Source organism: Lissotriton vulgaris, chromosome 9 (assembly GCF_964263255.1).
Source record: "Lissotriton vulgaris chromosome 9, aLisVul1.2, whole genome shotgun sequence".
In the NCBI taxonomy this organism is placed as follows: domain Eukaryota; kingdom Metazoa; phylum Chordata; class Amphibia; order Caudata; family Salamandridae; genus Lissotriton; species Lissotriton vulgaris.
In genome coordinates, this window is record NC_141697.1 from 391,683,216 (window position 1) to 391,709,932 (window position 26,717).

At 41.2% G+C, this 26,717-nt stretch overlaps 1 protein-coding gene across 1 annotated transcript in view; it reads left to right on the plus strand.

Annotated features, from left to right (window-relative positions):
* LOC147690172 (cholesterol 24-hydroxylase-like) overlaps nucleotides 1–26,717 on the plus strand; it is a 275,267-nt gene that overhangs the window by 192,556 nt on the left and 55,994 nt on the right. The window contains exons 9-10 of the mRNA XM_086937765.1: nucleotides 9,157–9,219; nucleotides 21,792–21,864. Coding sequence (XP_086793891.1) covers nucleotides 9,157–9,219; nucleotides 21,792–21,864 — 136 coding nt within the window. The remainder of the gene's footprint in view (nucleotides 1–9,156; nucleotides 9,220–21,791; nucleotides 21,865–26,717) is intronic.

A 26,717-nucleotide genomic window follows, 5' to 3' on the forward strand; every position in this document is an offset into this window, starting at 1 on the left:
GCAGGGCCGAGTCCAGGCCGCCCGATGTTCCGGTGCCGCTCCGGGGAGATCCCGCAGACACCTCCGCTACTCCGCCTCCACAGGCACCAGGCGCCGCTTCCAAAGCGCTATTCCCACAGGCAGCAGTGGTGACAAGGGCCCGGGCCACAGCGGGACGTCTCCTCCGCTATCGCCGAGGCCTCCGTCGTCGATATCCCGGCCCGGGACAGTCCAGCTCCAGGCGCACGCAGCACAGCCTCAACCGAGGCACAGAACGCCCCAGGGAGCCCCCGATGCCAGCGGGGCAAGCTCAGCCAGACTGCAGGGCAAAGGCGCCGGGTAGAGCAGGATAAATGTGCGGATATTCAATGGTCTTGGCGGAGCCTCACACGAGTGCGGCCATCTTGCCCGGCGCCCTCTAGCGCCCCCCCCACTATGAAGGTATATCTACCATCTGTGTAGAGCTAAGAAAAATCTTCAACCTGAGTAAAAGCTTTGGCATGCATCAGTGGTGCCTCATAATGAATGCCACCGATGATGTTTTGCTCTTCTACTGGTTATGAAGACTGCATCAAAAAACACAAGTGCCAGATTACCTTTCATGTGTGCCACACCAGACGGAAGGCCCAATTAGGGATTCTTGAGCCGCTGGTTGCAGGTGGAGCACACTGGCCCTCATTTTAGGGGGCAGACACTTACTTTTCCTCATCAGACTTTGATCCAGAGCAAGAGAGGGAAAAACATAAATAGAGGAAAGGAGAAGAAAGAGAAAAAAATGCAAAAATAGTGGGAAAGGGAAAACATCGAGATAAAAACCTGCAAGAGTGAAATAAAGGGGCAGGTGGTGTATGTTGGCAGTAGAAAGAGGCACGAGGAAGAATCAAGACTATGCATCCTTGGTATTCATCAATCTCAATATTCATGGCACCAGCAGTGGGTTTCTGATAAAAACTTTGGATAGCAGCACTTATTATTTTACAAATTGAGCACCGGACTCAAAAGGATAGTAGTGAGCTGCCTTAAGCCTATCATTGAGGCTAGCACTTATACAAAACGTATGGATTGGTAGTATATGCTTTCATTATATGCCGATATAGAACACAATTTAGCAATAGTCACAGACATATTGGCAATAGTGAGCATGAAAAAGTTTGCAGAATGTAAACAAAAATGTATAAAAGTGTTTATAGTGCCAACATAGAGTAGTCATAATTGCTAGTGACTGAATACAACCCGAACTTACATATCTCACAGACCATAATAGAAAAGATGCCAATCGTCCTGTAGGTATTGCTCTTCAGATAGATCAGTCCGCTCGGCTCATTACACAGGGTATCCTTTTGTAGGGATTCTCACAAGGTGAGAAAGTGTGTGAGAGCATGTCTTTGCACTCTTGCAGTGTGGTGAGAACTGTAGCATGAGACCAGATGACAGGCGTATGCTGGCCTACAAGACTGATTGCTCTATTATTGTTTTCACAAATGCCTTAGAGCAAAGATAGCTGCTCTGGGTATCACTAATATGCAAAATTTCCATACTTATGCACCCTAAACATAGAACATAGGTACATTATTGTAAAACATATACGCTAATATTCAAAGCTGAGCTTATTATAAACAACGTAATTAAAAAGAGCAAAAATGTATGCATCAGAGATTGAGGCCTTGGTCACCCTGGTCTGACCCAAGAAAACTGTGTACCCACAGCTAAGGGAGATCACTAAGATCCTCTTCTGAGTAATATTATCCCATACATTTTACCAGGTTTCCTGAAGCAATTTTATTTATTTATGGAGAAAACTGCCAGAAATGTTATTCAGCCAGTCATAGCAGGAAACCTTTAGGCAGACATTTACAGGTAACCCCAATCATCATCCTCTGGAGACTGATTAGTGCAACAACATTGTGTCCCCATGCATACCAATTAGAGGTTGCAGCTGCTGCCTCTAGCTTGCCCTTTAGTAACTGTGGCACTGTTGTTGCTAACCCTTTTCTCGGTAGTGATAAAGTCAGACCTGGAAAAGGAAAAAACAGGGTTCTAAGAATCTTTTTTTGTTAGCTGCCACTCCATGTCCTTTCCCTAGACCATCAGCAGGAAATAGGATGCTATTGAGAAGCTAGGACCTCTTATTTCATCTGGAGTCAAAGAGTGAGAGATGTTGCTTCTGACAACTCTATCTTTTTCTTGAATTGACACAAATGCATGCCTCCAAAATGGCAGATTATGTGGTGAATAGAAAAGCATTTAAGCAATCCATGAAGAACATGTTCCTTTCCTGTTTCAAAATGCAAATTTCAGGGCCACTTTCTTAAACAAAACACTTGGTGTAATACCTCTGAGTTGTAAATATTGTTTTCCAAGGAATAGCATCCAATAAGGATCCATCACATGATACACCATAGGAGAGTTTGTTTTCATCAAGAGCGACAACGCAGTAAAGTCAAGTAGGTATGAAGTTAATTGAACACTGGTGGTGCCTAAAATTAGATCAAGTGATATGGGAGAATATGGAACAATTATGTATTGACAGATCTGTCATTTTCCCAAAGACCTCTTTGCAGCATGTACAGATTTTAGGATAGATTACCCTAGTATTCACTAGGTGAGCTTCATCCTGCCGACGTCTACTGTACCAGAAGGTAGGTTGAATCTGCCAGTACAATGGCCCATGCTGAGTGCAATGCAGTCGAAAGAAGGATGTTTCTGAGTACATACTGAAGATGGATAGCACCAGAGCTTTACTTTTTGATCCCTTAATTTATACTATCTTGTACAGGATTCCTTTGCATCTAGCCCAATATTACCACGTATAGTTAATAGGAACATGTGCATGATTAAGGGAAGGAATATATTGAAATGCAGCTTAGGCGTAATCACTTCCACCTCCAATCCCGAGCACCTGTAACAGACTCTTTATGACCTAATGATGTGGCTCCATCTTAAATGCCAAACTTCTAAGTTCAAAATCCACCAATTGCCATCAAAACTCTGCTGCTCTCTCTCTGTTACCTGGTAAGTTTAGAATAATATCTGTCCCCGGGCCACAATATGATGAGACAGCAGGGATGATGATAGAGATGAGATATCTGCACAGCACATGCTTCTGTAAAGGTTGCCATTTCTCAGTGTTGTAAAGGAACGAAGGGTTTCTATTACACATCTTAGTGGTACTAATTTTTAACCCAGGGCGTAGTTTGCGAAGTAGCGGTACGCGTAGCTACGCGAAGGGCACTTTGCGTTACGCGTAGCAGTACGCGAACTGCGTAGTACCCTGTTTGCACTGTGCAAGATGCCGTTTTCAATGATTGCACAGTGCGGAAAGGCATCCGGCACTGTGCAATCATTGAAAATGGCATCTTGCACAGTGCGAGCTGTAGTTTTCTGCCGCTCGAGTAGATTTTACTCGAGCGGCAGCTTTCTTAACGCGGCCTGGTAGTCTCTCATTGCGAGCGGTCGCGAGCATATGCGACCACTCGCAATGAGAAACCTGACCTCCCCGCATTGAGAATCTCGCCAGGAGGTTTATTTTTCAGGCTTGCGATCGGCAACTTGATGTTGCTGATCGCGAACGAGGAAAAAGTCTTGCCGGGATGTCATTTTGCTTGCTCGCGGTCGCCAACTTGACGTTGCAGACAGCGAGCAAGCAAAAAATGAATGCTGCACTACGTACGCGTGTTTTCACTGTGCAACGTGCAGTTCGCGTAGTGCAACGTAGAGCAAACCTGGCAAACTACGCAGGCGTAGCGTAGTGCTTTGCCCAGGGTACTCATTTTATCATCATCCAAAGGATGAAAGGTGTTTATCTATGTGTCCTGTTGAATGCATATGTTGTAATAGAATCTAGGCCCCTACTGTGCTTTTCCCGATTTATGCCCTTATATAGGTATACTTTGTCATATCCTTATGTAGGCATAGAAATCACTACCCTATTTGATCTAAACCATACAGTCCAAATACAGCATGGCTACTTCCACTAGGTTCCGAGAATTAACAACGATTTCTTGGAAAAACCCACCTTCAGCAGCTAGGAACTTCCCCCTGCTTGAATAATAAGTTCTCCAAGAACTCCTGGCTTTTTCCAAGAATTTAGCCTTTGAGTGACGATCTTAAGTCCAAACATGCGTCAAACTCAGCACCTTCAAAGTATAAATATGCCCAGGTTTGCCCAGTCCAGCACACAGTGGTTTGGAGCAGATCGACTATCTACTTGCCCGACGCCCTGCAGCAGCAAGTGCCGAAGGAAGCCGACGCTGACGCACTGAGAGACTCTGTCGTTTCTCTTGCCGAGAAATCCAGCTCCAGTGTTTCCAGGCTACCCTTGCGGGTATCTGGGAAATCGAGTCCCGAGAACGAGATACAAGACCTCCTTCATTCTAAAACTAAGGCACGGAGCTGATTAGACCCTAAGGGAATCCTCGGGAATAGATTCCTGGCAGAGAACTACTAAACTAAAACTACTCCTTACTTACTTCTTCCCTCGTACTAAGCTTAGGTTAGGTACACCGGAGTAGGCGTATTTTAGAAGCACCAGTTGGGTACTTTTAGTCATTATTTATTACTGTATGTATTTGATAAATGTTTTACCTCTTATGCACCTTATGGCTTTACACCCATATCATGCTTTTACAGTACTACTTTATAGTACTGTTCGTATTATATGCATTGTACTTCATAGTAAGTTTTACTATTGTAGCAGTTCATTTCAGTGCTTGAGAAAGAAGACTGTTCAAGAAATAACCACTTTTATTGAAAACACCTGTCTCTCTATTTTCTCAGCCTCTCTGGTGAAACGAAGCATACACGATTGACTGAGTGAAATAACTATCTATTGTTTCCGCGACTCTAGAGATTGCTTTCTTAATTATTAGAAACAAAGTTGTCATGTTTATGCGGTTGTCAGAAACGAATCCCTTTTTGTGAATTCGAGAAAGTTTCTAGTGACCTCTGAGCTAGCTTGTACTCACTATTAAGTCTAATATATTCGGTAGAGACCTAGTAGACCTCAGTCCTACGTTTAAGCTACAGGATATATTATTCCAATGAGCATAGCCTATTGGGAATATAGGAACTACACTACACTACACATACATATCTTCACAGTGAGTACCTGAATCTCCGAGCTGGCATTTTAGCTTATCTCAAAAGTTAATTGCAAGTGTCTCCAATTCTAGCAATGGGGTTTGTCTACTAGAAGGGGACACACAATTCCTAGATTAGTCAAAAGTTAGACCACTAATGTTAAAAACATTAATGTTCAAATTTTCCATTTTTAATAGGTGCGTTTATGTAATTTCCCTCTTTGTTAATATATACTCCCAGAACCCCAGGCTTGTATTCCTAGTTTTCTTATTATGCACACTTGCATAATATTGTCCCTTGTATTCCTCACAGTTGTTCCCTCTTTCCTAAAAAGGATGCAAACACTAAAACCCTTTTTCCTATGTACTGAATGAATATTTATGTGGTAGGTCAGATTGCAACCCACTTTGAATCAAATTTTTAAGAACCCTCTGTAGGAAGCTGGGTTTCTGTTGCAGCAACCCACCCTCTTTTGTCAAATTTCTGATGCACGTTGACTTGATGTGCCTTGGGTCCCTGCCAATTCTGTGCAGACGCTTTAAATGTGTCCCACAATAAAGAAGGAGAAATCTGACTTATCATTAAAGGAGTAAAATTCCAAAGCACAAGAAATAAACTAACTAAAAAAATGAGCATCCTGAAGTAAAACAATTATTGAATTTCCATCTATGAGACGGAGATCTAGGGGAGCCAAGTTCAAATCAGCGACAACGATAGGTTGATCATAAAGTACAATTGGAGTAATTTGCGAATGTATAAGGCACTATGAAAGAGAATTGGAGAGAAAAATATGGTGTAGTTGTGAAAGTGTACCAGTAGGGTAAGACAATCTCCATGAATCTACCAATGCACTTTTTGAAATGGCAGAGTGAAATTGTTTAGACATTTTATTTGAGAAAAATTGAACTGACGACTGTCTAGCCAAAAAAGGATCTAAAATGTGATTACAATTACCAACTACAACAAAGTAGGCATCATAATATTGTGCACATTTTCTTGAAATGGAAGGCCAAAAAGTATGATCAGGTTGTGTGGGAGCATATACATTCATTATAACCAGAGGTATATTTTCTACAAGAATATTAACAATAATCAATCTACCTGCATCATCTGATTCTTGTGAAACCACGGTAAGATTAGGAGATTTATTACACAGTATCACAACCCCATTCTTCCTATTTGCACAATGACAGCATTTACAATGAATCTGCAAAGAAAGACAAGGAGAACAATGTAGAACAATTAATACAACACATTAAGGCAGTTCCAAAAGGTGCGCATTAAACATATTTAATACTTCAAGGAGCATCAACCATTAGATGGACCAGCTGTATCAATAGTATAAACTTTTTAAGTTCAGCTGGATCTTTAAACGATGTTGTGATATTTTGGAATGTCAACTTAAAAATTCAGGGATGAAAAAAAACATATCTGGCTGCAAGAGAATGAAGAAGAGCACTCAGGTTCCGGAATTCCTTCCTTCTGCCAGCAGTGGCATTAGAAACATCCTGAGGGAGGAAATCTCTGTGTCCCACCAAGTGACTTTACGTTTAGCTTTAGCTGCTGCGAGAATGGACAACGAGTCAGTAAACTTTAAAAAAAGAATAATGACTCCTCTTGGGTTGGCCGGAGACGTTGAAAATGCAGAGCGAGGACCCAGCCTGTGCGCCTTCTGAATGCTCAGGGTAGTAGATGAAGGCATGTCTAACAGTTTCAGAAGAAAAAAGGTAAAAAAGGAAACAATATTTTCCTTCCAATGCCTCCGGAAGGCCATAAATAAATCGATTTTTTCGCCTGTTTCTGTTTACCAGAACTTCTGTGTGCTGTTTAAGCCAGAAAACCTGTCTTCCACCATAGACACACGCCCCTCCACCGCTGACCATTTGTCATCTAAACGTTGCATCCTGTTATTAGTCTCCTCTACAAAAGGACGTAGAGCACGAATCTCTTCCAGCAGCAATTCTAAAAAAATAGGAGAGACACATTTTTCAGGTGAAGGAGGATCCTGTTTCAAATTCTTGGAGATGGAAGAAGGGGATGGATCTTTACGTGTGTAGGATTGTAGAGAAACAGCACAGAAGAAGTAGCCATTTCACAGAGAGTTTTCAAAGAATCATCCAACACTTCCCTCGCAGCAGAAACAGCAGAGCTAACACTCACTGTATAAGAGGAATATGTTTTGGGAGCAAAAACAAAATGCGGCTTCCTTAACCTTCCCATAGGAAAAAAGAAAAACATGCCAAGAAACTCATAGTGAAGGCTGAGGCATATTTTCCACCAGTACCGCACTATTTATTATTATGCAGCAAATCCAATAGAAAGCCACTCCAGTTACACATCAGATAGAAAAAGAAGGACCTGTCAAGCGATAGAATTTGCCATAGTAGAGTAGTCCCACAGAGCCCAGTCATAGAACACTGCAACAACACTCCACACAGCAGTGTGGATGCCACCTAGAAAATAAAACCCTCAACAGTCTCAGTTGAAACTGCAGCTTCTCCTAAATGCAGTTCTTCATGAATTCCAAAGTAATTAATACCTTACACACTCCCCAAGGCTCCCATCAGTGTTCTCAATTCCCTCTCATCATCGAGAGAAGAAAAGAAAATGGCGGCCACTACGTATGAGGAGTCCATGACAAGACCAGACACGGTGCACAGCAGTTCCCTATGTTTCTCCCTCATCGCAGGCCAAAATTTCTGGAAAACTAAAGGAACTGAAACAAGTCCAGGATATACCAAAGCCTCCCTGTCAGGTCGCCATCTTAGGTGGCGCTGAAGCCATGCCACAAATAAGCTTTTAAGACCTCCAGGCAGGTAAAGGTTATCCTTCTAAAATCTACTTTTCTAAATATTTATTAACACCACAACTTCACCATTGAATTGGGCTCTTATTGAATATTAAAAAATAGTGGTTGAACTATTATCTTAGATGGTTCCAATCCCAAAATATCATAATGAATGTTTTAATCTGCAGTCTAGTCTTCTCCTAAGACAGCCAGAGCCTTTCCAGTTAAAATAGTTTTTTTTGGGGGGTGGGGCTTTTTACTGCAGAGATATGGTAACATTCCATTTCTACATGTCCCATTTTTAACTACCAAACACCATACTTATGGACGACGAGGCAAACATGTGGAAACATAATTTTTAAAAGGAAGGCTTTTCCCCTGTTAACACTTATTTTACAGGTTTTGCTGCAGGTTTCAACTGCAGCATTAAGGATCCAAGTTAGGCCTAAAGCCACTAAGTGCTGCAGTCCACAGGTGACATTTAACTTTTCATGACACATCTAGTTTCTGCCCCATACATTATGGCCTCATTGGAGAGTTAAATGTGCCAATCAAGGATCATCCAATTTCTACATATTTTAGGGGTCAGGGCACATACACTTGGCAGTGGACAATAGTGTCCCAATGTACAGAGTCTGCAAACCAGCAATACAATTGATCAACAGATGAAGGTGACTGCGCTAAAAGGGGCATTGTCCACAGCCACCCTTCGAAAGTATCTAAGCACCAACTATTTAGTAATCTTTGTGTAATCATCTACACTTCTAGATAGATCCCTACCCTGGACACATATGTACATTTGCTTCATTCAAAGACAGCAGTAAATACCTTTCCATGCTGAGAATGGGGGCATTATAGGGATATAGTAGCTCACTGTAAAAGAAAAAACCTCTGTCATGGATAAGTTCATATAGACCCATGAAAGACAAGGCAACAGTTCAAGACGTGCACAAAGTACCCATTTAATTTTACTAATAGTACATTTATGACTGTAAAATTGGGGTCGAGAACTCTGCATATAAATAGGACAAACTTGTAGTTTTTGAATTGCTAAAAAATAGTAAAACTAAACAAAAATGCAAGTTTACCTTTCTCTTGACTTTTGTTCAGTTTGCGGACTGGAAATATATCTTCACACAAAAAAATCAGACCAGCCAATTCCTTTGAATCTAGAACAAACAAAAGTGTAATCTCCCATAATCATGTTGGTTAATTTTAATAACTGGTTGGTTTTACTAAATCTAATATGTACTGTTTTTTAAAACTACAGCTGTGTTTGATCGTTACCCAATTATTTCTTGTTCCTACAGCTTTGGAAGAATATTGTGACGAGGAAACTATGTTGGACAACTTTGTTACGTTCTTTCTTGCTGGTTAGTGACTTAATTTAATTTAATATAATGCACTGTGTTATCAGTTTCTGCTGGTTTGTAATCACAATAGTCAATGAGTTTAAGATTATTAGATTATTGTTTATTGATATTTCTCTCTTTGCTATGTGAATGGAAAGCAACTTATGTTATGGTATGTCATACAGGGGGGGTCTTCAACTTATGGGGCTCAAGTGATCCTGGGGGGGGGGGAGGAGGGGGGGGGGGACAGGCTCTGGCCAAAAGAAGCATTATGCTGATAAAAGTCCTTTGTTTTCAGCAGAAAAAAATTAGCGGCCACCACCAACAAGTGTTGTCATTTATATTCTGGCTGGGAGAAGGTGTCAAAAAGAAAGGGACTCCAAATATTCTTTAACACCCTACCCCCATTTCTAATAATCACACTGTAGATACTTTTACACGTTAGAAATGCCTGCCCGACTAGAATAGTATGTTTGGCAATCATGTATTTATTGCATTTGTAAAACGGTAACAAAACTTAACTGCAATGTTTAAATACGTCTATAATATTTAAACATTGCCACATAATAGAATAGAATAATTGTGAAAAATTGAGGGAGGGCCCTGGTGATATTTTTTTCAACAGTGAGGGGGTGTTCAGCATGAGAAAGTTTGAATACCACTGTGTTATAAGCTTTTGTGTAGGGCATGACTTCCATTTGCATGCCCCAATCTCACTTTATCTAGTTTTCCCCTTGGCCATTCAACGTGGCCAACAGATATTGTGTTTAGCTATCCGCTGTTGTTTAATAATGAATCTTATTTGATGGGGACTCGCTAAGGTAGCATAGAGCAGCGTGTGTTTCTTTAGTAATATCCTATATTAAATAGTGACCTTCTAGATTATGTAATGAATCGATGTTGTGTATTTTGTGTATGGATTTCTGCGACTACAGACTTTACTGTTTATTTCTATGTGTTGGATGCCTACTTGTCCATTTCTCATTTAGGATAGGAAGCAATGTTTTGTGCATGAGGAAACGATACATTGAACTTAACATATTCTGATTGGTTGATCTGTAGGTTTTTATGGATATTCAGATATGTTGGTGCAACAGCTAAGTTTACCCAACTCTATGGCTTTTATGCAGTGTTGTGCAAGTGGTAGTAGCAGCACGTATGTCTAATATGTTCTGTTAGTTTAGAGCAAGCTGTCACCATCACTTGGTAAGGATGTGTTCTTAAAGTGGTAATTCATGGCACCCTATATAACTTTGGTACCATAATGTATGCACAATGGTGCCCTGGGGTTTTTAAAGAATGTGTACTGTTTGTGTAGACTAGAAAAAAAATATATATATATTACTCTAGGAAGGTTATATAAACTCTGGAAGGTTCTGCTGGACATGGGGTCTCTGTGCCGCCTCTTGGAGTTCATTGTCAGGCTCCATGAAGACAATTTTGCCAGAATCCGGTGGGGGAGCCAAGGACAGCTGACAGGGAGAGTGTCAGTAAACAGAGGGGTTCGCCAGGGCTGTGTGATGGCTCCGACATTGTTCTCCCTCTTTATCAATGGGGTGGTAGACCATCTGAGGGAGGACCCTGCGGATGCCCCAATCCTGGCCGGAGAGAAAACACCTACCCTCCTCTTTGCTGACGACGCCCTCCTGATGTCCTAAACACTGTCGGGTCTACAGAAATTGCTTGATCTCTTTAGTTTGTTTTGTGATGAGCGAGGGCTAACTGTTAACACAACTAAAATGAAGCTGATGGTGCTATCCTAAAAAAAAAGACCAGGAAAGTTCATCTCACGTTACATGGGGCGGCGCTGGAGGTGGTGGATGAATTTGACTACTTGGGAGTCAGGCTGAGTAATAACATGAAATGGGACTCCCACGTAGCAAAAATTATCCTAAATCTCAGAAGGGTTTCCGGAGTTATTCTGAGGAACCAGCGCTTGTGTATTAGCAGGCCAATGGCACCGGCCCTTGCAGTTTATAAGGGTAAGGCATTAGCTTTGGCGGTTTATGGCTCTGAATTGTGGGGTGGAGAGAACATAGTGGACATGGTAAGAGCTGAGAATAAGTTTGTGACCGACTTAGTTTCGCTCCCCCACTCGACCCCTTTAAAACCCCTCTTTAACGACATGGGCAAACGATCAATTGCAGATATAGTACGTCTCCGCCCTTTGCTATTTTGGGTGAGCCTGAGAAGGACACCTGAATTGGCGAAATATGCTTTAGTGTTGGACAAGCTGATTAAATTGAATGCCTCAAAAAAGACAAATTGGCTCAACAAATTGAGGCAGTTGGTGGTGAGTTTAGGAATGGTTGAATTTTGGATTTCCCAGTCACCACCTCATAAACAAATTGTTAAAAAAATATATTGGTAGTGGGTGGAGGCTGAGGACCTAAAAAGCACAAAGTGGGGGTTGACTAACCAATTCCTGGAACACAAGCCAACCAGGAAGTTAGAGCCGTTTTTGGATATTATTCAAATCTCAAGACATAGATCCCTCTTCTTGAAGATGAGATATGGTATACTTCCCCTTAAAAAGTTTACAGAGGGGTGAAAAGGAGTGAGGGACCATGATGTTACTTGTCCAGGCTGCCCATGCATAAAATAATCTCTATCACATTTTTTGTTTGCTTGTAAGGCTTACAAACATCCTACATCAAAATGGTTAAAACCCGTGTGTAGGGAGTTGGGAGTTAGAGATTTCAGAATTGCATTACGTATTCTCTTAACTGAGACAACATCTTTGTATATTGTCTGCGGGGTTGCAAAGTATCTTGCTAGCGCTTGCTTCATACGGACCAGGCTGTTAGGTAATACCAAAATCAATCTCCCATGACCTCTAGATATAGTAATATTATTAAAGATACACCATAGGCTTTTGTAATTACCTTTCTATAATTGTATGGGATTTTAACCTTTTTAAGATGAAATGGATGTAATATTTTGTACACTGGTTTTATCTATTTGGATTTTAATCTCTTTTAAGATACAATGGATGTAATACTTTGTAAATTGGTTTTATGGTTAGCTTTGTAATGTTTGTACTTTTGTGATATGAATATATCGAATAAGGTATTACTACATATATATATACCGTTTTCACTTGTAGGATCTATGTGTTCCTATTCATCAGAGTCAAGGTAGCCTGATGTCAATGTATTTGTTTAGGGACATGTCTGCTATGTCAAATATATTTTGCATGCTCTCCATATTATAATCTGTTGGGCGTTGGGTTGTCCTTTGGGTGAAAAGGATGCAGAGAAAACAGTACAAGCATTACAAATCTAGAAATGTCAATCCTATAACAATCATTTTGTTAGGATCAAAACACTACATAACAATTGAACATGTAGGGTGGTAGGTTAATCACCCTTTCAGCTGATCAAAGGCCAGAGGAGAGTGTTGGATGAGAGTCTTCTTGCTGGCTGCTGTGTCTCGGAGGCGTGTTCCTGCTGACATCAGTCAGTGATGTGTCAGATCAGAAAATGCAGTCACAGACTGCGACTGAGTGGATATTGGGTCATCATGCCCTCTTCAGAGAAAGTTGGATGCTGAAGGTCCTGAAAAGCAGAGGTGATGAGAAGGTGTAAGGGGATTATTGTAAATTACTGAAAGCAGGAAAGGGGCTATGCCCAAGCTGCATACCTGCGGCCAGGAGACATGTTTCTTGTTTTGCGAGGTTCTGAATATATAATTATTTTCCTTGATGTTTGACATGGAGGGTCACCATCCACACTAAGTACCCACTCTAACTCCAGATTTGCATCATTACTATGAATAGCCTGCATGTCAGGTCCTTAAAATTCATGTTCTTTACCCTCCAGTATATTAGCTAATGCACCATGCTCTTTGAGCCTTATCCGTCTGATGCTGTGCCTTCAGAGTACTATGGCAGAAAGCAGTTTTACTGAAAATGTAGAACAGTCACTTAACTCCTCTCCAGAGGTGTACAGCTGTTCCTTCCCGGTTTATTGCTGTATGCTGCTGTTTCCACCTGATACCCAACAAAGCAAATTTGAGATTTTCTAGAGCCCATCCCCTTTAGAGAGACTCAGGGTCATCAGTTGCTTTAAAAGTTACAAACATGTTTCAGTTACCATACTTTAATAAATATGTCCTCTTGCAGGATTCTGCTTCAAGGTTATAATACACCAAGCATTTGAGCATTGTATATGGTCTATTAAAATCATATCTTATTTTCATTAGATTCAATGAATACATACAAATAATGTTTAGGATTACTATAGCTGATCTGCATGAATCAGAATGCTAGCAGTCAGAATTGGTTAAATGTCCAGTATTTTGTAAAGCGCAAACAATTACCCGCAGGGTCAAGGCGCTGGGGCTGTCGGGAAGATTAAGCGAGCTATTGCCAGAGTCACATGGTGCTGGGCAGACCCCTGCCACCGGAGCCGGGGATCGAACCGCGACCCCCAGCGTCCAGCATCAGTCGCCCTGGCCACTGCGCCACACCTCTTCCACGAGTTTGGTAACGGCAGGAAGGTCAGTGGTTACCAGGTTTCAGTCAAGGTGATTGACCTCTTTCACTTCTGGCATTCTGGGGTTGGCCTCTGGTGTCCTGAAAACTGGACACCCTTTTAGCTCTTGACTCTTAAGGTAGCGAGGCAAGAAGCCCGATGCTTACTCAGGGAGGTGGTGTGGTGTTAAGGACTTTTAGTATTCTTTTACTTATAAAGTAAACTTATTTTAATACACTGATACTTAACACTACACAAAAATATAATACGGAATGCATACACAATCATGGCAACATCACACAATTCTGGTCAATTCTATGTTAGCAAGCAAATAAAAAGATTCCTTTTGGACTTACAAGTTTCAATTTACTCCATTCACTCACAATGCTGTCACTCAGATATATTTTATGCTTGGAACACCTCCATATGTAATACAGAGAAACAATAATAAAAAAATATACATTTAATGAAACATCGAGGTAAAAAAATCACAATATCAAATCCTTAAATAAAATACATCATAAAAACATTTCACTAATTTCACTCTAGTTGTGAAAGGCAAACAGATACTTCAATACATATATCCTACATGGAACAATACATGAATAAAACGAGACTTAAATATTGCATGGAAGGATCATAGAGAAGGCAAATCAACTGTGCCTTTGGAAGGTTCATTCTAAATAGTTGTAAACAAGGCAAGGGGCAGTGGAATCTGGCCTCTGTTTCATGTCCCAATTCGAATTTAACAAGGATATTGGGAGTCAATGCGTTTCGGTGGGACCAACTTGATAATGTCACCTTCTTCAGGACTTGAATAAATACTGTTCCTTCATTAAGATCAATAAGTATATCTAACAAAACATAAATATTTCACAATTACAACCCAATAATACCACAGCTTTAATATAATAGTGCTCATTTAGTGCAAGTTGCTATGTCTAAACATATTGCCACGATATACCAAAAATAATCTTTTACACATTTAATTGAGAGTGGGGTGATCTAACATCACCGGGCAACATATCAACAAGTGCTTTATATTCAAAACAACAATTACATGGCAATTCCGTATATTCCCTATAGAGGTGTTCCTGTACCCTCTTACTCATGGCATCACTTCACCACACCACATCTAACTTGTAACTCACCCCCCATGATTGTTCATTATAAAACATTTAAGTAAGAACCATTTCTAATTGGTTCAATAAAGACAAGGTCACCATTGAATTAAAAACACCGCCATTTATATATAGCAGTGGAACATGCTGTTCAACAGTCACATGAGAAAACAACACTGGGTGTGGGCTCCCCACAGTAAGGCCAATAAGCAACAAAACAGAAGCCAATACTGCAATGTCTAATTCAAGAAGGAAATTAATTACTACGCACAAAGAATTAAACTAAGTGCGAGTTTGGACCAGTTGTCAAGCATGAATCATATTTTTTATTCATTAAGATTTTTCAACATATTCGTTGGTTAAGGTTCACCAAACATTTCACAACAATTATCAAAAACCAAACAGTACGAAATACAAATTTCATAAAAATGACATTGACATAAAATAGTGCACAATAATAAAGGAGCAAAACAAACATCCGTGGTTGATCAACTTTCTCATTCAAATCTCACTCTCTCACACATACCATACATACAGGGATCAATATTTACAATTTCAAATGTCACAAATTGATTGTTTTCACAAACACCAAAGAGACCTATTTGGTAAATGTATAATATTTGTCAAATCAAAATGAGCTATATGGATGATGACATTCTTATGGTGTGCATAGGCGGTCTACGCGTTTCGAACCCTTGCTGAGTGGAGGGGTTCTCATCAGGACCTCATAACTGTGGTATGAGTGTGCACCACTAAGAAAAAACTGGGGAACCGTACGAAGACAAAATTATGTTTTTTCGGTGTGTTATTTACTTGTTTGATTGTTTCCGAAGCGGAGGCGAGACTGTAAGTCAGAGCGGACTGAATCCTGGACCTTTCGCACGAAAGTGTCTTGCCTCAGTTGGAGTCTGGTCAGTGTCTGCAGTTGCATGCAATTTAAAAAGCTGAAGAATGTATACATATATCGCCTCCACAAAGATACATAATGGTCAATCGTACAATGATAGGGACACATACAAGTTCAGATAGACCTATCACAGTATTCTATACAATATTAGTTAGATTTATTCATATTTTAAAGGAGTCCCACGGATGGGATTAGTTGCACATCGGTCAAACGGCCTTGAGGCTGTAACCAATGACAAAGAGATTTGTTAAATGAAGGGGCTTAACATATATATATATATATTTATTTTACTACTTATCCTACAAGTCTCATCCATTCTTCTTTCAAATGTAATCCCTTTTCAATGGTGTTATGGCAGGAAATGTACCTTTGTTCGCGATTCTTTCTTTTAATCTCCATATTTCCACCTCTTGTATTGCCTGTGATTTTCTCAATTACATACCACTCAAAGTCGGTGAATTTATGTTTGGCTGACCTGTAGTGTTCCACAAGGGGGGCATTGTGTTTATTAGTTTTCAGAGCTGACCTATGCTCAAGCATGCGTAATCTCAGTTAGCTAGCCGTCTCACCCACATACGCTAGCCCGCAAGGGCAGCGCAAAGGTAGACAACATTGCTGCTTCTGCAATTACTTTCACTCTTGGCCGTCATAGTGAAGCCATTGTGGGTAACTGATTTGGCGACCAAACAATGGTCACAAACACTCCACATACCACACTTATAGTTACCTAATGCCCTGTCCATTTGTAGTGTTAACTGTGTTTGGGGTCTGTTGTTCCTATATGTGTGCACCAAATTCTTCCTGATATTATCGTTCCTCTTAAATGTACCCAGGGGTTGGGGAAGTTTAGTTTCTTGACCTTCGTTAAGAATGCTCCAGTTCGCATTAACCGCGTTCTGAACTTTATTACTGATGCTTGAGAATTGTGTCACAAACACTAGCCTTTTTTCGTTAGTCTCATCTTTTTTCTTTTCTTCAAGGTGATTACGCTCAAGCATACTCTCACGCTTATAAAACCGGGCCAGCTTAAAAGACTGTTTTACAAGTTTTTTTGGATACCAACGATCCAGAAATTTACTTTTAAGATTTTCCGCATGCTTGTAAAAATCTTCCAGAGAGGTACAATTTCTCCGTAAGCAGAGAAATTGACCAAAGGGTATATTGTCCCTTTGGGCTCGAGGATGGTAACTCCTGTAATGCAAGAGTGTGTTCTTGTCTGGGGGCTTAGTATAAAGTTCCACAGTGAGGATGCCACATGTACTTTTAATCGTAATATCAAGGAAGTTGACTGCCTCATTGTCATATTGGGCTGTGATTTTGTTAGGATCCCCCTGATTTAACCACTCCAAGAATTCGAGAAGTGCAGTCTCTTCACCGGCCCAATTGAAGAAGATATCATCAATGAAGCAGTGCCACATCAAGATGTTTTCGTAAAATGGCGCAGTTTCATTGTGTATATGCTTATCCTCATAGCTACCCACATACAAACATGCCAGGCTCGGCGCACAGGTAGCCCCCATGCTTGTGCCTTTGCTTTGCAGATAGAGATCTTCCTTAAACAGAAACATATTGTTCTTGAGTACAAGAGTCATGCATTTGATGATAAAGTGTGCATTGGCACCTCTCACAACCTCTGGTGTCAATCATTCACTAACAACTCTAATCGTATCATCTTGAGGGATGTTTGTATAGAGTGCTTCTATGTCGAGGGTCACCACCCACTGGTTATGTTCATTGAAGCTGGTGCCCTCGACCATAGAGATTATGTGTGCCGAATCCCTCACATATGATTTTTGTTTAGCTACTAATGGCTTCAAGAATGAATCAGCATACTGTCTAAAAGGTTCCAGAAGGGAACCAATGCCACTCACTATTGGTCGCATGGAGTGGGGGGGATCCGTATGGATCTTTGACAGTCCATAGATCGCAGGGGTTATTGCATTGTCATTTGTGAGAAATGTAAGTTCCACCTCACTAACCCAATTGTTAGACTCTACCTCATGGAGGATCTCTTTAACTTGTCTCTTCAGAGATTCTAATTGGGAGTGTGGTACTCTTATATAATGGTCTGCTATACTTAGCAGAGCCATCATTCTCTGTTAAAAACAACCATCCCACCTCCCTTATCAACCATCTTGATTGTTAAGCTGATATCTTCCTTCAGTGCTTTCAATGCTACTCAAAGGTTGCCCGACATATTATTAGAGTCTGGGAAGGCATCTCTCATAATTCCTTTTATTTTGGTATCTACAGTGTGTTAAAACAATTTTTACACACCAAATCTGTAGCGGTGTAAAGGAAGATTTACCTCTCAGTCCTGAGATATTTTCTGGAGCTACATAGTCCGTATTTAAAAAAAATTGAGTTAATCTTATTTTTCTAAAAATTCATTCAGATCCTTTTCAGGGGTGAACTTGTCAACTTTCGCTGTAAGTGCAAATGTAAAACCTCTACCTAATACTTCTATTTAATCTTTGGTGAGAGCCCTGTCTGGTAGATTCATGATGGAGATAGCATTGTTTACCTCACATTCTGGCACCAATACCTTTGGTTGCAAGTTTTGAGATACTCCTGGGGGGGAATCTGCTGGTATTCTTGGGGGGGATTCCGCTGATATTGACCTCTCCCCTGTCCTTGATTTATCCTTGTTCCCCTCCTCTGGCGATGATCTAAAAAATTACCATAGTTACTATGAGGAGTGTGGGTTATTTGATCTGCATTTGAGGGTCCTTCCTCCTCACTGCTTGAGCCCAATGTATCTGGCAACAGCAAAAACACTCAGAGAAATCTAGACAGGTACAGCCTCAGTTGTGGTCCGATGAGTAGCTTCTTTGTGTTTCAGTGATGCTGCGGTCATCTATCTCCCATCAGGCACTTGCCCTTTAAAAATTAGTCTCTAGCAGTGTTTAGAATACAGTCCCTGCTAACTCTGTGGCTGTCTTACCTTCAACTTGTGCAGCTGCTTCAAACTCAAACCCGAGCGTTTGGGCCCTGTTTTTCATGAGATATATGGTTGCAGTTGATGTGGGGAGCAACCATAGGTCTCAGCTTCACAGGCTAGCAAAGGTCCTTCTCAAACAATAAGTCCGGCCTGTACACAGGTTTCTTAATGAGATAGCAGGAGCCCATTGTTGGTTTAAAGTTGACATTAGCATCCGTGCTTTAGGATGCCTGGCACATATACCAGTATGGCTTAAAAGAAGGTTCACAAGCGCACTTGCAATCGCCATGCACAATTTAGTTTCAGGGTACAACTGAGAAATCTTGTTTAGTCTTGACTTGGTGCAGCATGCCTCTGGGCTCAGTCAGGACCTGCAACAGGTGACGGTCAAGTTTCACAACTCAGGTTCCTCGAAGTTGAAGCCGGCAGCCTGCAGAAAACTCCTTAGCAGTACCTCAAGTTCCAGTGGTGGTGACCAGGGATGTGCACTTGTGGTCAGGGGTGCAGGACTCATTGCGGGCTCCAGCAGCGCTGCTCCTCCCCAATACAAAGCTGCACAGTTGTTGCTGCCAGGCATGTTCAGTCCATTTACTTCTGGCAGCTCCTCCACCACAACAGACGTCTCTGGCAAGCCCCCATTACTCCACTCTTTGCCAACAAGACAGGTCCTGATCCAAGGAATTAACTTATTTTGTTGCCTATCTGGGATACCATCCATGGGCCTCATTGATTTCCCCACTACCATGGATTAATGCATCCAGTGCTCAGCTGGAAGTCCTGAAGAAAGGACTGCTTGATTAGCCCCTCTATTATACTGGTATACTAGGCAGGAACTGTGTTTTCCTCATCGCCACTTTGAAACCCATCAGGCATGGTCAACTATTTCATACATTCATTCTTGGTTAAACCGGACGCTCTTTGTTTTCAAGTGATGTCAGACAAGAAGGGGACATACAGAACATAGGCACAAAAGAAGAGAACAGCCTTTGCACCTTGCACCTCTCATCTTATCGGGAATGACATCTCATGGGGAACTAAAGCAAAAGCCTTGACCAATAGCTGACCTTGTATTTCTAAAGAGACTGCCATCTCTGGCTTCCCACACCCTTAAATCATACCTAATTGAGCGTACTGTTAAGGGAGGACAAAAGGCAGGACAAAGCCTGAACACAGCTTTTTAAAGAACCACTTGTCTCCATCCCTCCTACACAAAGGCTACACAATTGTAGGCATCACAGTCCTCTTTTCTGGCAGGGTACCTCTTCCTCCATTTTGCAAACCATGTCTGTAATGAAAATCAGGAAAGATTCCACTAGGACCACAGTCCCGCATGATACCTACACTCCTCCCTCATGCTACCATCCAACACTACAACCTAAACACGATGCATGCATGCTGAATGTAGTGAAGAACCCAGTTATATGAGGCTCACAAAACGTTACCATGTCAAGACTAGTATCTTAGCCACAAGTAGGCACATGTAAGCTTCCAGTCTCAAGAAATATGGCGAGCTGATAGTAGTCTCACTTGCAATGGAGGGCATCCTTGATGCTCCCCTTAGATCACAGATGTCCACATTGGATTTCAATGGCACTAACTAAAAAGAATGCTCAGCATGCAAGCATGATTGTCATGTACACTCAGGACAAAAAGGTCAAAAATACATCAGAGATGTGTCTAGTGATAGCTCAGAGCAGGGGTGCAGGCTCTCTGATCATGCAGGGGACCTTCCTGTTGCTGTCCAAACCCAAACCTATTTAAAATGACACATACATGTCTATGATCTGCAGTGAGACATGGCGTTCAAGTCATAAAGACATTGGTTAGTCCATTCCCATCAATCTAACAAAACTTCTTCAAAGTTGAAATGTATAGCTTCAGAGAAGCCTTGTAGCTGGTTCAGTGGAGCAGGTCCTTAGTACATTGAAGGCTATATGTTGCTGGAAAAAAGTAGTTAACAGCCCTTCAGCATATCAGTGGTTCTTCTCTAGACATCACTTGATGAGCAAGTAGGATAAAACCCCTCCATACAGGTAGAAAGGAAAGTGATTGTGATTAAAAGGGCAAATAAATAGTTTGTCTAACACAGACCATGCCTTACTGAAGGGAAGGTGAGGGAAATCAGAGAATAGATTCTAGCAAAATTGGACCACATGGTCCTCGCATACGTTCTATGGCTAAAATACATGTTTCTTTTTCAGTGAAGGCATATGTCCTGTAGGGATTTGGGAGGTGCTTATTTTTCACAAGTGTTGATTGTACAGATAAGCAAGTAGGTGTATGCATATAGGGAGTCTCCGTGTTTTGCCAACCTTTGAAGCTAGCCAGTGGTTATGCCATTAATATAGTGGTTTAATTACAGGCATTTGTAAACAATGTTACCATTTTGTCATCCTCTGTAGGATATGAAGTTAGCATGTTCCCATTTCTCAATGTGTTCATGATTATTGCTACTGGAGGGTTGCAAGTAGTGATGCTACCTAGTCTATTTATTATCTCAAGAGCATAAATAATTATAGACAGGTAGTTGTAAACAATGCATACTTAGAGGTCCAGTGAAACATCCGAGTCAACTCTGACAAGGTTCATGTTGTCTATGATGTCACTCCATTGCTCATCGCCCTTCTAAAACCATCCGCTGATACCTTTATTTCGATATGTTGTGATTGTGTACTGCCATTTAAGCAAATCACTCTATAGGGCTAAATTAACACCTCTAGCTTGTGTGTCATGGCTGCACCCACACAACAGCAAGGTTGTGTGTCAAGTATATTATGGCAGTTCATATTGACTTGCTCTGCTCACCTTCCTATATGGTACAAGGCAGCAAAGTGGACCTAACAAGCAACTGGGAGGCCTATGTGCTCTACTGTATTGGCCAGTTGCCTGAGACTCAAGCCAGAACTAATTAGCATTCACTCTGAGGGAGCTACTGAAGTGTTGAGATTCATCAACTTAATGGAATTGAAATGGCACCAGGTCATGCATGTTTTCTTTCTAATGTGAGCACTCACAGTTGAACCCTATGAAGGTAGAGAAAACACAACCCAAAGACTATTCCATCAACAAGCAGAGTTAGTAAATATGTAATGTTTGTGATGCAACAATTTTTCTGTTCTTGATGTTAATATTTATTCCAATTTTCTCAGGCCAGGACACTACAGCAAATCAGCTGAGTTTCGCAGTGATGCTACTCTCACATGCACCAACTGCACTAGAAAAGTAAGTAACATGCAATTCTATCAGCAGAAAAATCCTTACTGCATGTTTCTTTGCTTACTAGAAACTATTCATAAGGAGAAGCATGCATGTGTCATTTTAATTCCCTCACTTGGTTAATCTGCATGCTTATCTGCATGCACAGGAGAGGTGCAGATATACCACGACTCTGTGTGATCCTCCCAATTGTGTTTCAATAACTATTACACTGTTTTAGAGTGCTGATTGGCTATGTGGTTAGAAATTGCACAACTAATACGCAGTTAACATCCTAGTTTCCCATAAGTATTTCTGTCAGGAACTTGGACGCATGTTTTAAGAAGACTTACGGTCGCGGGTATTCTCATAGAAAGCTATGGCACCTTGCCTCTTGGATACAAGTGAAGGCGGCCTTCTCTCAATCCTGTGTCTACTTTCCAATTACGTAACACAAGTTTTGCTATGTACATCCTTCAATGGTAGGATTTTGCAACTTGCCTCACACTAATGAAAGATCTTGCTAAGGTGGTCCTAGTTTACCAATGCTCATTGGAAAATTTAAGTCAAGTGTCTTCCCTATATAGAAGATTAAGAATATACCACGAAGCAATTTGTTATGCCATAGCACTCTACCAGGGCAGCAAACCATGGCAACAAAAAGTGTGCCTAGTGGCTAATTTTCTCACAGTGACTAACCTTCTCACATTTCGCACACAAAATCTGTTGTTAGCTCACTCTCAAACTTCACACAGAATGTACCAGACTTCCAAAGTGTGATTAATATGCATAGATGTTTCCCACTCCAGTCACTACTTTAAGTCCTTTAGGAATAAACCATTAGTTGTTCATTTGATCCCTCCTCATGTTCATGATCCTTGAGTATTTTTTGCAGTAAGTGTTGGCTACATTATCAATACCTGATTATGAAAGCGTTCTGCCCCTGACTCCCACAAGAAAGTCATTGCCCCTACCCTCCTCTCCTAAAATGCAAACCTAAATACAGAACACCCTGTTATGATTGGGGTATTTGATTTACTAGTAAGTCCCTAGGACCATGCACTGTGTGTACCCAGGGCCTGTAAATCAAATGCTACTAGTGGGCTTGCAGCACTGGTTTTGCCACCCACCCAAGTAGCCTTTCAAAGGTGTCTCAGACCTGCCCACTGCAATGACTATGCACAGTTTTTACTGCAATGTTGACCTGGTCAGTGCACCCACTTGACAGGCCCTAACCTACCCTTTCCTAACATATAAGACAACCCTAAGATAGGCTCAAGATACCCGTATGGGCAGGGTGCAGTGTGGGTGAAAGGTAAGACATGTACTGGTGTGTTACATGTCCTTATAGCAAAATACTATGCATTTCGTTTTTCACTATTGCAAGGCTATTTGTCTCATAGGATAACATGGGAGGAGTTGCTTTGTAACACCTTACTCAGAATTTAAAAATGCATCTTTTAGTGAAGATGATTTTTTTATTGTGCGTTTGAAAATGCCTCTTTTGAAAAGTGGGCCTATTCTTGATTAACCATCCTGTGTGCCTTTGCCATTTGTGTATTCACACTAGACAGACACAAGGGGGAGAGAGAGTTATGTCCTGCCTTTTCTTGGTGATATACGCCAGACTCAATAGACCTGGCTGTATTTAGAGTAGTGGGAGGTGGTTGTCACTAGCACCTGAATGGATTGTGGCTGCCTCTCACAAAGCTGTCTCCCTCTTCCGGAGTGAACCTGACCTGGACCACGCAGAACTGGTTTATGTATGCCATAGGAACTTTTTTGGTACCAACTTCAAGGGGAAATGTGGTATAAATATTGGGGGCCTGACCCCAGGACTTTGGAACTCTTTGAGATCAAGGAAACTGTCATGAATAAAAGGTGTAGGAGCTGTGAGGAGAGACTACCACTTTGCTGTGTTGACCATTTGCTTACCATTTGCAGTGGCTGCTTCTGTCTTGGGCAGTTAAAGGACTGTACTGGACTTTCTAAAACTTCTTTTTCTGAGTGTCTCCAAGGGCTTGAGGTAGAGCTTGCCCCCTGTTCAAGAAGTATCAGGAACAGCAAAGACTTCACCTTCCCCTGGTTACCTGCATGTGGAACTGTGTTTCTGCTACCACAGAGGGAAAAAGCAACCTGACGCCGTCAACGAGGCTGCTGCTGGCTCCGTCACCTGAAGGCTCCGCCTTACTTTGCACCGCAACCCTAGTCTCACCGGCGACGATGCCCGCCGCCACCACCGAGCTGCTACTTGCACTGCGACCTGTGGATACCGCACTCACACTGCCTCGTTTCACACCGCTACCATGGTCTCATCAACGATGCCGCTGCAAGTCAACATCAACGCCGCTTTCTGAAAGTGATGGCAAATGTATCCTACCAAATGGCCTTTAACTTCTTTTTACAGAAAATCGTGGTGTTCGTTATACTTCTTAAGAACAGATGATAACTGTGTTACCAAGTGAGAGGTACGCTGGGCATTTGAAAAACTATGAATTTCTTTGAGTCTTTCCAAGGGTGCTAAACAGGACTAGACACCGATTTCATACCCGAAGAATTAAGTCATAGCAGTTCAATTGATTTACAGGTTGTGCTTGGCTAGCTAGTTTATTTCCAAAATTATTGTGTTGCAAGGGCTGGCTATAAGATCAAATTGAACCTCTTCTTCCTGTTTATAAATTTGTATACCAAGTTGTTGAGTGTGTTCCTCCACAGAGCCAGAGAAACAGTAGTTCCAACAACAGCTTCTGCCACAACTGGCTTGCCTTTCCTATAGAGAGGTACATAATGCAATTTAGCCTATGAAACATCTATATAATTTCCTTACTCTCAACTGTCTACCAAGACTGGCAACGCCATCTTCCTCTCTTCAAAGCATAGAGTAGCTTTCAGAATTATAATGCCAGTACTGGAGAAGTGTTGATTAATTTGAGGTAAAGAGTTTATAGATAGGCTCACCAGAAAACATATATTTTACTCACTGGCTGCATAATTAATACAAACAGAAAAGCCTTCTTTTCAGCTTCTTACCTTGAAGCAGGGGTGCCCGTAGATAGACGTGACTGCATAGGGTCCTCAATGATGTTTTCAAACTCCTTGGTAGATACATGATTTGTATGATGAACTGGGCCCACGCTTCTGATTCTACCCTTAATTGTATCCATCATTCTTTCAAGAAGGCAGCTATCAATTTGAAAAGTTAACAGAAAGCGAGGCTGGACAAGGTATTCTTGCTAACTCATTCTTTAGGTCATCTTTTTTAAAAGTTGAGAAAAGAATAGAGTCTGATTACATAAACACTCTCTGTCATAACAAACAGATAAGCTACTCCTGCCATCACTGTAAAAATAAACACACACTCACCAGCCCTTCCGATATCTTCTGTTCACCTGGACTCACCTGGTAATAGAAGTCCAGTGGAAGAAATCTAGTAATCTCCATGAGAAAGCTCATCTAGAACCACTCAGCGGGCTGTATAAATCTTGCACCAATAAAGCAAAAAGATGGAAAGATGGATGCCTTTCGAAACTCCAATGCCAAATGCTCTACAAAGGAACTCACTGGGATAGTTACTGAATTTTCCAACCTGGATGTACCACCACAACAATTCCAAAAACCTTCTTTAACTGTATCAAAAACCATCTTGTAGTAAAAAAAAAGATGTTGGAACCACATCTTGAGAATAAGATGTACACTACCAATCCTATCAAAACTAAGATTAAGATGACCCTTGCGTCCTTAAAGCAACTCTCAGCTTCCAAATTCTAGGATCTGGGCAAGGCTAATGGACTTACTGCTCTCAACAGCTGGTAAAACCCAGAGTATAACCATTGTTAGCATATCTGTGCCTTTAACCACCTTCCTCTTAGAACTCAAAATATTGTACATACGAGTGCTAATCAAGAAGAATAATCTAGAACAAACTGATCGGGCCAGCCATAGACTAACTTCGAATAGCCACTTAAAAGAAATAAGCATGGGCAACGACATTCACGCAACTCTGTTACTTCCAAGTAAAGGACAGTATATTCTTAGATCAACGAATTGGCATCCACTCTTGGAGAGGCACATAATTTGCTCCAAGTTTCATCTGGGATGACCACTTTGGACAGGAATGACATTACAGAACACTCCTATATCGGACCTATCTGCCACATTAGGCTCAGTTCAATATATTTGATATATGTGTTGCCTTGCTTCAAGCTGTGGTCCCCAAAAGAGGATGAAAGGGTTGCTTTAGGAGCAAAGCAGGCTTCAGTATTGTGTGGAAAGATTGTGTTTTGCATGCATACAGTTCAATGAAGCTGTTGATGGCCTTGACCTGTGTTGGTAGAGTAATCAACCCAAGTCTTTACCAGTAAAAATGTTATCTTGGTTTTAGTGAATAGGGTAGAGATTTTGTAGAAATTGAATGTGGAACTTGCCATTTCGGTAGACGGTAGATGTGCCAGAATCTACCAGTGTGTGATCAGCACTTCAATTTTGGCCTATGGGCTTTTTGGGGAGAGGCTAGTGAAGTCATCACTGACATTCAGACCTAACACTATTGACACTTCTTATGGCAATGTACAGTGATAATTATATATCGATTTATATCAAAATAGGAAGTGAACAAGCCTTATCCAGATACATTTTAGAAAGGGAGAGAATGTTGATTAAGTTGTCCTGCTGGATACCACTGATGAGGAGCAGCTCATAAGGTGAGCTGGAGAAATGGTTTTTAAGGATATGCTTAATAGACTTAATGAATGTAAAGCAAGCTGGAGTTGCCATTCAGCTTGGATGCCCTTCTGATGACTAATCCCGCAATGTTTCCATCTGAATCAAAGCACTACATTCAATTTAAAATATGATGTTTACTCTCTCTGTGAGGTTTATGG